Source organism: Hippopotamus amphibius, chromosome 8 (assembly GCF_030028045.1).
Source record: "Hippopotamus amphibius kiboko isolate mHipAmp2 chromosome 8, mHipAmp2.hap2, whole genome shotgun sequence".
NCBI lineage: Eukaryota > Metazoa > Chordata > Mammalia > Artiodactyla > Hippopotamidae > Hippopotamus > Hippopotamus amphibius.
The window spans coordinates 15,615,021-15,628,486 of record NC_080193.1 but is presented as its reverse complement, the minus strand read 5'-3'; the positions used below and the strand labels follow the sequence as shown (position 1 = coordinate 15,628,486).

General features: G+C 48.0%; 1 protein-coding gene across 1 annotated transcript in view; it reads left to right on the top strand.

The window, feature by feature from the left end:
* KSR2 (kinase suppressor of ras 2) overlaps positions 1-13,207 on the top strand; it is a 399,544-nt gene extending 386,337 nt beyond the window's left edge. The window contains exons 15-19 of the mRNA XM_057745629.1: positions 19-115; positions 1,135-1,268; positions 6,729-6,860; positions 11,958-12,087; positions 13,070-13,207. Coding sequence (XP_057601612.1) covers positions 19-115; positions 1,135-1,268; positions 6,729-6,860; positions 11,958-12,087; positions 13,070-13,207 — 631 coding nt within the window. The remainder of the gene's footprint in view (positions 1-18; positions 116-1,134; positions 1,269-6,728; positions 6,861-11,957; positions 12,088-13,069) is intronic.
* Positions 13,208-13,466: the final 259 nt, after the last annotated feature.

Genomic DNA, 13,466 nt, shown 5'->3' with positions numbered 1-13,466 from the left:
TGTCCTTTTGCCTTCCAGCCTCTGTAAGGGCCGGACACTCTACTCGGTGGTGAGGGATGCCAAGATCGTCTTGGATGTCAACAAAACGAGGCAGATTGCCCAAGAAATTGTGAAGGTACCCGAGGGTCTGAGGCCTCCTCCCTGAACCTCAGAAAGACCCAGCCCCCTCCTGAGATTTATGGTCTGGCTTCAGATCAGTAGCCTGGGCTTAAAAGAAATGAAACTTGACCTGATCAACACCAGGCCATGTGTATGTAAGAATTTTGCTGAGGTACAAACATTAGGAATGGTCTACCAATGTTTGGTTTCCATCATCCTGAAAATTGGCGTGTGTGGGGACTGGGGGCGGGGATCTTCTCATTGCTAGAATCTCTTACCCCTCGCATCCTTGAATTCCCATGAGGGTAAGCCATCGCTCTCCACAGCTGCTGGGGAAACATCAAATTGTTGGGCACTGTTTGGGATTAAAACAAACAGGAACACCCTGTGTTTTCTGGTGGGTGCCTCGATAGTCGTCGTATTCAGGTTTTTATTTTCCATCGGAAGTGTCAGGACTGAGTTGCAAAAAGAAATAAAAATGTGACTGCTCATTAAGGCAGAAAAAGAAATCTAGACATTTCGCCCTTGAGCTTGACCTCCCGTAGACCCTTCTCCATGTTTTTGATTATCATGATACATCTCTTGAGGAACGCAGTGAATTCTGCAGTGGCGTGGGTTAAGTGGATCTAACGAACAAGTCTCCTGCAAAGGAGTTATTTTGCATAGAGGAAGCAGGGAAGATGGTTGATGGGACTGCTTTCCCTGGGGGCCTCTTTTCAGATTTGTCCCCATCCCTTTCCCTCTGGGGAGATCTTCCTTTGTTGCTTCTTCAGGAAGCAGAAGAGCTTTGGTGGAGATGATTTTGCCACCCTCTGAGGGTGGTGGCAGATTTCTGTCTTGGGGCCCCTGCCTGTTCCCACTTGCCATGCCTTCTTCACCCCACCTGCAAACCTTGGCATTTGGGTCCCAGATCTGCAGCTGTTCAGTGTGTGGTCTCAGTGGAAAGGCAAGGCGTGTGAATCCTGAACCCAAGCCAGGCTGGCAGTGAGCACACAGGTGTCCTCTGGCAACTCCCCGTATCCTTGTTTCTTGCAGGGCATGGGCTACCTCCACGCCAAGGGAATCCTGCACAAGGACCTCAAGTCCAAGAACGTCTTCTATGACAACGGCAAAGTGGTGATCACAGACTTTGGGCTTTTCAGCATTTCCGGTGTGCTGCAGGCCGGCAGGTGAGAGGTGGTAGAAGGGCCCAGAGGGGGCGTTCCTGACAGATGACGGTCAGGGGATGAGACGTCACCCGGATGGCTTTAGTGACCTGAATGCAGTGCTGGGCCTGAGGTCGCTTAGCTGAGCGTCTAGGCTGCTGGACCCACGAGGCAATGCTGGTGCCCGGGTCACGCTCTGAGTTCCATCATGGGGCCTGTCTTGGAAATGGCGGCTTCGAATGGGCACAAAGCATCCTTAAATCCTGCAATGCCTTTGCCCTTGAATTTCCCTGGGAGACTCTCCTTACTCCAAGCACGCACATGGAAGTTGGGGTCACCCAAGCACCTTGCTCACAGTGTTCTTATGAATCCCTTCATTTTAGCACAGCAGGAGCGTAGTTGAGAGCAAGGGATTGAAAGTCAGACCCACCCGGGGCCCAGCTCGGCTCTGCCCCTTACTAACTGTGCCTTCACTTTCCTGCAGGAAAAAGGATGGGTGTGATGGTGGCGACCTCAGAGGGTCATTAGGAGGGTGGAGTGAGGTGGCATGCAGCAGGCTTCCAGCACAGTGCCCGGAGCATACGGACACTCCAGAGGGTATTAGCTGCTGTGGAGTCGCAGTCATTAGGGTTAATCTGCATATACCTCCCCAGTGTCACGCAGGAGGATCATTACCATTGTGAAGTAATTAACTCTCAGTCACCACTCACCCTAGAGCAAGCTGCCTTGAGTTGACCATGTGAAAAACAGCCTGACCCCAAATAAACAACCCATAATTCACAAGGTCTGCCCTTTGTGACTCTTAATTTGGAGTGTGTGCTGCACACACACACACACACACACACACACTTTAAACCCAGTGTGTTTTCTCTAATCATGCCTCTGTAACAAATGATGTGCCTCTCCAGAAAGGCAGCTCCCTCCCCACCGGCCCCCAGGTTTCTCTCATGGTGCTTCTGTTTGAGCTGCTTTGGAGAATCCCTGATCTCTTTGGGGTACACTCCAGGAGCCCCAGCCCCCGCCCCCTGCAAAGTGAATTTTGCTCACGCTCTGTAATACCTTGACTCTCAGTCAGAGCATCTGAAATTTGATGGAGCCTAACCTAGCTGTTCCTATGTGATGCAGCCACAAACAGAAGCTTAAGAGGATTTTTTTTTTTTCAGATTTTACTCCACCCAAAGAGATTCATCTCCAAAATGATCTATAGTCCCGAAGATAAGAAAATAAGTAGACAGGAAATTAACAAATGGATTGATGTCTAGATAGGTGGAGAGCGTCGTCAAATCAGAACCCAAGAAGCCAAGAACCCATTTAGGTTTCGGTTTGCTGGTTGGGGAATCCCTCCCTCCCTGTTTCCATCGCCCAGGCCAAGGGCACAGGAAGCAGTTGGTGACATCACTGTGAACCCAAGTATTCGTGTCAGGACAAGAAGAGGCTCAGTAGGTGTTATCTTTAACCTAGTTCAGCGTTCGTAAAAAAAAAAAAAAGATCAGATTCCTTCTTCTAGGTGGCAGGTCCACACTCGTTCTCCTTGCACGTGGTTTCTCCCCCACGTGGAAGGAAGGGGGGCAGGGCCTCTGATATTTTCCCCTTTAGATTCATGGTTTTCTGAAGCCACAGGGAGAAGAAAAAGTAAAGGGAGATGGAATGACCCTTTAGCTCATTCATGGAGGCCCTATGTCAACCAGGAAGAGAGTGCAGGTCAAAGGCAAGGTGGCTTCTGGCCGTGTCGGCCAGACAGCACACACACCCCTCCCCCCGCCTCTGCCCCAGCCTGGTCCTCACCGCAAACCCAGATAGTGTCGCGAGAGGCCAGGGAGCCTTCAGCAACCTCTCCCAGCCAGAGATCCACATCGCCTGGCTGCCCAGGAGTAGCTGTCAGTGGCTTCCTGTGTTTTTTAACCCTGTTGCAGGGAAAATAAGGCTTAGTTCAGACCTTTGCTCCCACGTGGTGTGCTGTGGAATTCGTGTAGAATTGTCGTTAGGAGTCTAGTCGCTGGAGTTTTAAGGCCTTGCAATCAATCGGATCTTAGTTCTTTCACTTGTTCCCTCCCTGGCTTTGGGAGGGTCACTTAAGTGTTTTGAGGCTGTTTCCTCACCCATACAACAGGGGTGATATCCATCCACTTGTGGGCCCGTGAGAATTCAGTGGGCTGGACAACCTGGCATACAGGAGGCACTCAGCAGGACTGACTTGCCTTCCTGCCCTTCCCTCAGGTAGACCTTGGGGCCTTTACAGCACTGGGTGCCTAGACAGGGGAGACCAGCCGGGCCTGGGGCAGGTGTGGGGGTGGCAGTGAAGGGAGCACGTTACTGAACGTCCAGACAGGTGTCAGGGCTTCCCCTGAGCCCGGCCCCGGCATTGCCTTGCCTACAGCTGTTCTGCCATCATCCAGAAAAGGTGTCATTTGAGATGCCAGTCATGCCATGCCAGCCACCCTGCAAGCTGTTATTGATCGTAATAATAACCATCATGAAGATGCTTTGGGTTGGTCACCGGTGGGCCCATCACCATGGGAACGGGGCACCCCCCAGTGTCTGTGCCAGGCCTGGCTCCAGGGCCCCTCTGGGCACATGCTCACATCTGCCCCGGGATCACGGTTCTTGAGTGGCAGCACCCTTCCTCCTGGCTCTGCACTTCCAAACCTCCACTGCCCCAGCGAGTCAGGAGGCGGCGGAAGGGGCTGTTGAATGAGATGGAAACTGGGAAGTTTGCCCTTTTGGCAGGAGCATCCCATCCCACCCCACCCCACCCCACTGGGCCTGGTCATGCCAGGAGAATGGCAGCTGGCCCAGGCCACAGCCCCTCTTTCTTGGATGATATTCTTACTTTGGACTTTGATCTCCATTACATTTCTGAGTCCTCAAGCTACAAAAATTCCATAGAGGGTAGTGATGTCCAGTAATCGCGAAGCCCTGGCAGCTGACCCAGCCATTCTCGTTTCCATCCTTGTACCAGCCATGTGGAGTCCAAGTTCACGTACCCATTTTGCAGATGGGAAAGTGGAGGCTCAGGTCTGCTCAAGGACATACAGCTAGTAAGCAACAGATGGGTCCTTAAACCCCTGCAGGTGTCCTGATTCTAGAAGTAAGAACTCATTGGACCTTGCCAACTCACAGGCTCGCTAATGGATTTGAGTCCTATTTTCTAGCAGAGTACGGGAGCAAGTCATGTGTCACTAAAGCTGACAGACTGAAATATGGACTATTTCCTTATTCTGTGTAGAAATTAGAACAGTGATTTTTTTCAACTGGGACTTTCCCACCCCCCAGGGACATTTGTGATGTCTGGACACACTTTTGGTCGTCATGACAGGAAAGGGGTTGCTACTGGCATCCAGTGGGTAGAGGCCAGGGATGCTGTCACACATCCCCCAGTGCACAGGACAGCTCCCCCCCACCCCCACCCCCACCTCAAAGGATCGTCCAGAACTCTAAACTCCTGGCACCAGATGGAGCCTCTTCCATCAGGGTTCTCTCCTCCCCGCACAAGTGTGGTCCACAAGCTGACTTCAGGAAGGATGCGAACACACATTTTTTGTCTTAATTGTAATGTGTACTAAAAAAGCGCTAGTTTCATATTTATGACCACGTTAAAAGGTAACCTGTTAAAATACATATAAATGGAAAAAAATCCATTTGTAGTAAGTAATCATCTAGAGCAGCACTTTGCAATACGGTAGCCACATATGGCTATGTAATTGTAACTTTAATTAAAATTAAACTAAAAGTTCCGTTCTTCATTTACACTGGCTGGATTTCAAGCCCTCAGTAGTCACGATGGCTGGTGGCTGCCACATTGGACAGCAGAAATGGAGAGCATTTCTATCCTCATGGAAAGTTCTGTTGGAAAGTGCTGCTCTAGAAGGTGTTCAGATAGGGCAAGAATCATGATTATGGGGTATGCGTGAGTGCGGTTAAGGGAGCAGTGCCACACACCTCATACAGCTCAAAGCTCACCCTGGAAGGTTTGCAAAATCCAGCTGTCCCCAGCAGTCCCCACGATGCCACTCCTGATGGTTTGAGAGATCCACCCCATTCTGCCTGCGTTAACTGCCCCTTTCCTAGGAGTCTTGAATCAGTGGGAACTTCATAGGAGTTCAGATTTCAGTCCCAAATAGAAAGCTCTATACTTGAAGACTTACGATGTGAAGAAGGGAGCCAGCATCCTTTGTCTTCTAAGAATTTATCCTCAGGAATAATCATAGATGTTGGTGAAAAGATAAATGCACAGTACCTACCCAGGATGTCCTTTGCAGCTTTGTTTATAATGATGAGAAAGGGAACCACCTAAGACCCATCAACAAGGGATTTGTTGTGTACAATTTAATAGATACATAGGGGAGCATGATACATCCCAACCACACTGATGTTGTTTAGGTTTCTAGAACACCCCAAAAAGGGCCTGCCTTGGGCCTTTGTCCTAACTTTTCTTCTGCCTATGGCTGGATCCTTTATGTCATGAAAATCTTAGCTCACATTTTACCTAAAGTAAGCTCCCTCTGATCTTCGATGCATTCTCCTATTTAGGGAATTCATTTCTCATCACTTTCCCCTACAAAAGTGCAAGCTCCAGGAGGGCAGGGACTTTGTCAATCTTGCTCACTGCTGTGGTCCCAGTGCAGAGAACAGAGCCTAGACATAGTAGGTGCTTATAAATACAGTCGGTCCTCATTATTCGCAGATTCCATATTTGCGAATTCACCTACTCACTAATATTTATGTGTAACCCCCAAATCAATACTCACGGCACATTTGCAGTCATTCCGGAGCATGTACATGATGGTGAAAAATTTGAGCCAACCGATGCACATGTTCCCAGCTGAGATCCAAGGAGAGGATGCTGTGCAGTCTTGTTTCAGCTCTCACTTAGCGATGACCAGGGGGTGGAGATGGGAACAGGTGGTCCAGTGCAGTACAAGGCAAGAAGCTCAGCTCTGGGGCCAGTTGGATGGGTTTTGCAATTCTGCCCCCTGATAGTGGGGCAGCCTCAGGGCAAGTCACTTAATACTTCTGAGCCTCGTTTTCTCTTGTGTAAAATAAAAGACTAGGATGAGTTGTTTATAGGATTTAAAATTAATCTATGTGAGATGCGTGCATGCATGTGTATATATATTTCCTCCAGGAGTAATAACTCAGTATTCACTAATTCAGTGTTTGCCAAGACTTTATAGAATGTAAGTGCCACGAATAATGAGAATCAGCTGTACTTGTTAAATGAAGATGGAGGAGGGGACACCTCAGAGGCGAAGGGACACGATGACCATTTGGGTGTTGAGTGTCTCTCTCCAGACCAGCCTCCCCTGCACCTCCCACTGGGTCTTGGTCTCAAGTACAAGGTCAGGCAGTGCCTGATGGGGTCAAGGGGCAGGGGAGGAACACAAGAAAGCTAACAGAGATAGTCCAGGGGCTTGGGGTCTGTGCTGGAGGACTGGTCCTCCCTGGGCTGCAGAACGGGGCTCACTCTGTGCTTTGCTTCTCCAGGCGTGATGACAAGCTGCGTATCCAGAGCGGCTGGCTGTGCCACTTGGCCCCGGAGATCATCCGCCAGCTGTCTCCCGACACAGAGGAGGACAAGCTCCCCTTCTCCAAACATTCGGACGTCTTTGCACTCGGGTAGGTGGCCCACCCCGGCTTTTGAGAGCCCCAGCCCGGGCAGAGGGGCACTCCCCTTTTGGAAGGGACAGGGCATCTGTCTGCGGAGGCAGAGGTGGCTGGATTTCTGGGTGCGATTGGGGGGATTCTGAGTGGTCTGTAGTAGAGAGACCCTAGCAAACCTTCATGCCTGGTTTCTAACTGGTTCTGTGACGTGGCAAATTACCTGACTCATTCATTCGTTCGTTCATTCATGCAATAGCCATTTATTGGGTGTCTATTATTAACAATTTGTCAAAAACTTAGTGGCTTAAAATGACCTTTATTATCTCAAGTTTCTGTGGCCAGGAATTTGTGAGTGGTTCTGAGCTGGCTCAGAATCTTGTGCGAGGTTGCAGTCAGGATGCTGGCCAGGGTTGCAGTCTCATCTGAAGGTCTGACAGGCTCAGGATCCATTTCCAAGGTGGCCCAGTCACATGACTGTTGGCAGGAGGCCTCAGTTCCTCACCACATAGGCTTCTCCAAAGGCTGCTCGAGTGACCTCACAACACAGCGGTGAGCAGCTACAATGCCTCTATGACCCAGTCCCAGAAATTTTATATCATCACTTCTACCATATTCTGTTTGTTAGAAGCAAGTCAGCAAATCAAGGGGAGGGGAATTAAGCTCTACTTTTTAACGGGAAGGAGTATCAAACAATTTGTGGACACTTTAAAACCACCATATGTCTCTATTCTCTCTTGTCTCGTGGAAGACAGACAAGGAAACAGTATTTTACAAAATTCTGTGATAAATGCTATGCCGAGGATAAACACAGGACTGGGAAGAGAGGAAGAACTAAATCTAGCCTGGGAGATCAGAGAGGGCTTCCTGGAAGAGGTGACTCCTGAGCCTGTGTTAAAGATTGAGCATAAGTAGTCCAGGTGAGGGTAAGGTGAAGCGTTCCAGATAGAAGGAACACATGAAAAGGAACAAGGGTGAAAAATAACCAGTTGCCCACAGTAGAGAAACATGTGGGCACAGGGGTGGAGGGAAGGAGAAGGAGCTGATGGATAGAGAATCAGGAAAATGAGGCTGAGATAGTGAGATGAGAGACTAGAGAGGAAAGAAGGCACTCTGAAGGGTCTTAAGACTGAGTTAAGGAGTTTTCATCTTCGGGGAACTAGGGAGCCACTGATGGTTATTGAGCAGGAGAGTGACATAATCACACTTTGAGTTTTAGAACAATCACTAGTGTGTCAAACACAGAAGGGAGACAGACAAGATTGAGGTCAGTGACCAGTCCAGGGGGAGATACTGAGGTTCTCTGCTGAATCAATGCCAATGGGTGTGAAAGCTGGAACTGGACATAGGAAGGAAGCATTTGGGGGGTGGAAATGATAGGGATTGATTGTTGGTTTAAATGTGGGTGGTACCACATATCTACCTGAAGCAACTGGCTAGAGAGTAGTGTCATTCACCAGAGACCCTAGAGGTGGGGCAGGGCTGGGGCATGCCAGCAAGGCAAAGAGAGCAGATTTGGGCACAGTGAGTTTGAGCCACCTTGGAGACAGCTGAGGTGAGCCACCAGAAGGCAGCTGAATCTACACATTTTAAGTTTGGCAAAGAAGAGTTTAGCACTTGTCAGCAGAGAGCGGCCATGGGAGAGAATGAGATGTCTTTGAAAGTACAGAGGAGGGAGAGAGAGTCCAGGGCACAGCCCTAAGATGCAGATCCAGGCACTCTGAGAAGGTACACCAGGAAGGTTTCTGTGCTGCTGTCTCTCAAATGGCCAGGCTGATCCTCACCTTACCTTGACCATGGGGACGGTTGCAAGGACTGGCAGAGAGAACACCTGGGAAGCTGTTTGGGAAAGCTGGAAGCTTGCAGGTGTGTGCAGTTAGATTTAACACCACCAAGAGATGTTACAGAGAGCGTCTTCCATGGAAAAGTACCCCCGCTGCGTCCTCCATATGAATCGGGGTTGGGGCGGTGTTTGCTGGCACATCAGGCTTCTCGCCATCTGTCACTTGGGCCGCTTTAGAGGCTGTCACTTGCCCTGATTAGTTTATGCCCAAATCTTTATCTAGTTAGAGATTGTTATCTGAAACCAAATTGCAGTAATTAAGTTGGTATATTTTAGTATCAATTTAGCAAAATAAAAAAATATAAAAACAGAATGTACCAAAGTAAGTAATTGGTTTTCCACTGGAGTTTTAATCTTTAGCAGTTTTTTTTTTTTCTCCTTCAAACGAGTTTCTCTTGAAAGTTAGGTTTGAAAGGAAGTTTTAATGAGGCTTTTATTCCTGACACTGCTGAATTCCGAGGGACCTGGTACTCTTGGTTTCCTGCCAATTAGGTGCACCTTGTTGCTTGGGAACATCATGCTGAGGCGTGACTTAGAACAAAAACGGGCTTTTAAATGTGTATTGAGCACCGTGTTAAGCTTGTGGTGGGTGCTGTCCCATGGCATCTTTGGAAGCACATTGAGGCAGGTATCATTGTTCCTGATTGACATGAGGAAACTGAGGTTCCGAGTGACTCAGTGACTTGCTTTACAGTAACTAGCACTGGAGCTGAGAGTCAGACTTGGGACATCCTGACTCCAGGGTTGAAACTTTTAACCACAGAGCCCCCCTGGGGGCTTGAGAGTCATTTCACCACTCAAAGCCCTACTTCCCTCAGCCATAAATCAAAGATAATAAAGCCCATTGAGATGTTCTAAGGATTGAATGAGAAAACACCTGTAAGGCACCCAGCACAAGGCCAGGCTCCCGATAGGCTCCCTTCCCCCATTCACATAAGCGGTGCCTACACTCTGCCTGTGCCTCCTTCGCCAGGCCCCAACCATCAACTATAGGGTTGCCCTCCCAAATAGTTCCCTGCCCCAATTACAAAGGACTCTCAAATAGGATGGAGTGTAGGTTTCTCAGTGTAGCATAATGGCCAGTGGTGTAATTCTGTAGTCAGATGGCTTCAACTCTGACTACACCTCTTGTTTTGCTCTGTGACCCTGGGTAAGATATGTAACATTCCTGAGCCTAAGTTTCCCTAGCTCTGCAATGGGGCCGATAATAGCACTTCTTGCTTTAAAATTTAGGTTTTTTTATTACTCCTGTATGAGGAGGCCAGTAGTTTAGGAAACGACTGCCACGGGATAGTTTGTTATTCACAGTTCCCAAAGGGAAGGGGGCACATCATGCCACACAGAGCTGCGTGGGGAAGCACCAGGGTCAGTTAGGAGGCAGAAAGAGCAGGAAGGAAATGTGCGCGAGAGCTGTTACCGTGGCTTTGTGAGGAAGGAATGGGCGGGGCAGGGTAAGCAGGTTTAGGATTGGCTAGCTTGACTAATTTCACTGGCCTCTGGGGTAGGGGGGCTGTCCTGAGTAGGGCAGGGGACTATCGGCCCTGAGTGTGGGAGTCTGATAGTGGAGTTTAGGGTGGGGAGGAGGGATCCTTTGGACTGGCTAGCTGCCATATGAAAAGCGCACTTACAGGTCAGTCCTTTACTATCTCTAGGAATTAGCTGGCCCTGGGAGGGGCAGTCCCTGAAGGGTCAACAAGGCCCCAGATGGCAAAGCATCAGAATAAAAAGGCATACTAGTACACCTCCCTCATAATCGTAATAAATATAAAAGGGTTAGGTTAGTGCCTAGCATGGAGTGAAAACTCATTGTTACTGTTTATTACGATAACTAGAATCATCCAGTACCTCAACTTGAGACTTCCTGACCATCTAACTCAACATCTTAACACCTGAGCATCACCACCCCTCCTCACCCCAGAGGGATGAGGTTGGCAGGGGAGAGAAGATGCCAACTGAGAGGCAGACCCCTAGAAATAGCTGGTTTTATACAGTCCTCTATCAGTAAAAACGGTAACCAAGTGCTTCTTGTTCTCTAAAGCAAATTTACATAAATTATCTTAGGTTAGAGGAAAGATCGTTTCCTAGGATTGTTTCAGATATTCCCTGAGCTGGGGAATCTTCTCAGTGAGTTAAGACCTATCCCCATGGTACAGCTCAGTGACACCCCAGCATCCTCTGAACGCCCCCAGGGCATCCGCCATGGTCCTCACTGTTGCCCGCACCTCCCAGCATCACTTATGCCCTGCCCAGCCTATCTCCCCATCCGTCCCCACATGCTGCTCACTGCAGCAAGTGGTCATTTCTTCTGTCATTACATTGTCATGATTTATGGAACGAGACGATAACATAGTCGATCCCTCCAGAATAACTCCGGCATCAGGTGGCTCTGGAATTCAGCCTCCCACATAAACATTCTTCCACTGCAACTGTATCATCATTCTCATTTGGCAGGTAAGGAAACCTGGACTCAGAAGGGAAGCAACCTCCCCAGTGACATACTACTAGCACAGAATAGAATCAGGACTTGAACCCAAGGCAGTCTGACCCTCAGGTCATTTTTTTTTCCTTTCCACTATCTCACAGGAAAATTCCTTCTTAGAAAACACAAATTTAATAGAAAAGACTCTGTCTTTTCAATCGCTGAGAGTTAGCCCCTGTTAACATTTTGCTGTGTCGCTTTTATTCTCTTGCCCAAACATATATAATGGGTTTTAAAAGTGTAACATATCTCATATGCGGTTTTGTGTCCTGCTTTTTTCACTTAAAATTATATATTGAGCATTATTTATGTCAGCACAATTTCTTTGAAGTGTTATAATAATAATACCATAGTTTGTGGATTTACCGTAATACTTGTAACCAATTCTTGTTATCGCCTTATTGCTGCTTTTTTTCAGTGTTCTATATAATGGTGTACAGAAGATCTTTGTAAATGAATTTTTGTCCGTATCGCTAATTTTCCCCTTACAATAGTTTCCTAAAATGACAAACATGGGGTCAGGGATCCTAGCCACATTGTATTAAACTATTCAGGTTCTAGCTTTTGATTCATTTTAATTCAGGCACCAAAGAAGTTATCCAGGGATAAGCGTGACTTCTAAGACATTGACAAAGCTTCACATACCTCTTAGGCAGCATAACAGCAGCCCTGTGAGGCAGAAACTAGGGGGCCAGAGTTGTTAGCCAGCAGGCTGCCTGGGTGGGTGTGTGTTGGTGAGGGAACACAGAGTTGCAAGTGACATATCACACCCTTTAACTGTGTCTGCCAACAGGACAATCTGGTATGAACTCCATGCCAGAGAGTGGCCTTTTAAGACCCAACCAGCAGAGGCAATAATCTGGCAAATGGGCACAGGCATGAAACCCAACCTCAGCCAGATTGGCATGGGAAAAGAAATCTCGGTAAGTCCCAGGATGGGGCCAGGTCTGGGGGACAAGGGGAGAAGCAGACACAGTTCTAGGCCTTCCATTTCTCGCATGTTAAGGTTGCAAACGCTCTCCCGGAGGGTGACAAGAAACCTGCCCACAGCCTTGTTGGATAATGATTTGGAGCTTAGAAGGCAAAGCGTTCGAACTATGCCTACAATTCAGGTTCCTACCATCAGGGTGCAGTAACATTTGGCCAGGTTTTTCCTAGCAATGTATTGCTGAGTCTAGTAGAACCAGTGAATCCCTCTTTTTCTGTTATTTTTAAAAGACATACATTAAACTGTCACCATTATTAATGATTCTAATTTTATTTGAATCGACATAAAATTTTTAAGGCATTATCCAACTCAGAACAAGATATATGAAAACAGAGAAGCCTGAGAATAAATTAATAATCAACCTCTAAAACATATCGGGAAGAATCCTCCTTTGATCAGAAGATAGATGAATCAGGGAAGGAGTAATTATCTGGTATGTTTTTAAGGATTACCTGTCTCTAGATTTCCTTTCTCAGGTGAGGAGATTACTAAGAGTGATTTTTCTCTCTGTGACTTTAAGGGGCACCTATAGTATTAGGATGTGGATGGAAGCCTCAGGATTCTCTCTTCTCCCTCCCTTTTGAGAAAAATGCCAAGAAACTCCTTGGGGAGCATTATTGATTTCAGTGTATCCCAGACGCTCTAGAGTAGGATTTACCTAGTTTACTATATAGGCTCAGAAAGTAAATGAATAAAAGGATGGATGATGCATGGATTAGTGATGCATGGCTGGATGATAGATGAAGGATGGATACATGAATCGAGGTGGCTAGATGGATGAACGCATGATGGATGGATGGGTGAATGATGGAGGAATCCAGAAGTTGAACAAATGGGTAGACAGACAAATCCAATGAGATGCCAAGGAACAATCAGAAGTTACTGTTTATGTTAAATCACCATTTGGTTTCTTTTAGGACATTCTTCTCTTCTGCTGGGCCTTTGAACAAGAAGAGAGACCTACCTTCACCAAGCTCATGGACATGCTGGAGAAACTGCCAAAGCGAAACCGCCGCCTGTCTCACCCTGGACATTTCTGGAAGTCTGCAGAGTAGGTATTTCCCCTTAGCATCTCTCCCCACTGCCCTTGTCCTCTGGCCTTTGTCACCTTTTTGCTCCCCTCCCCAACTCCTCTGCCAACCATCTCTTTTCCATGTACCCACCTCCCTCTCCCAAGCACCACCCTTCCTCAGCGTGTTTCTGTTCAAGAGAGCCTCCTCTGGGATTTGGGTCCAAGAGGCTGCCATACAGGGCCTGGATCCCTGTGGCTACCACGGCTACCTCACTGCCTATCTCTTCCTGATGAAGGCTGAT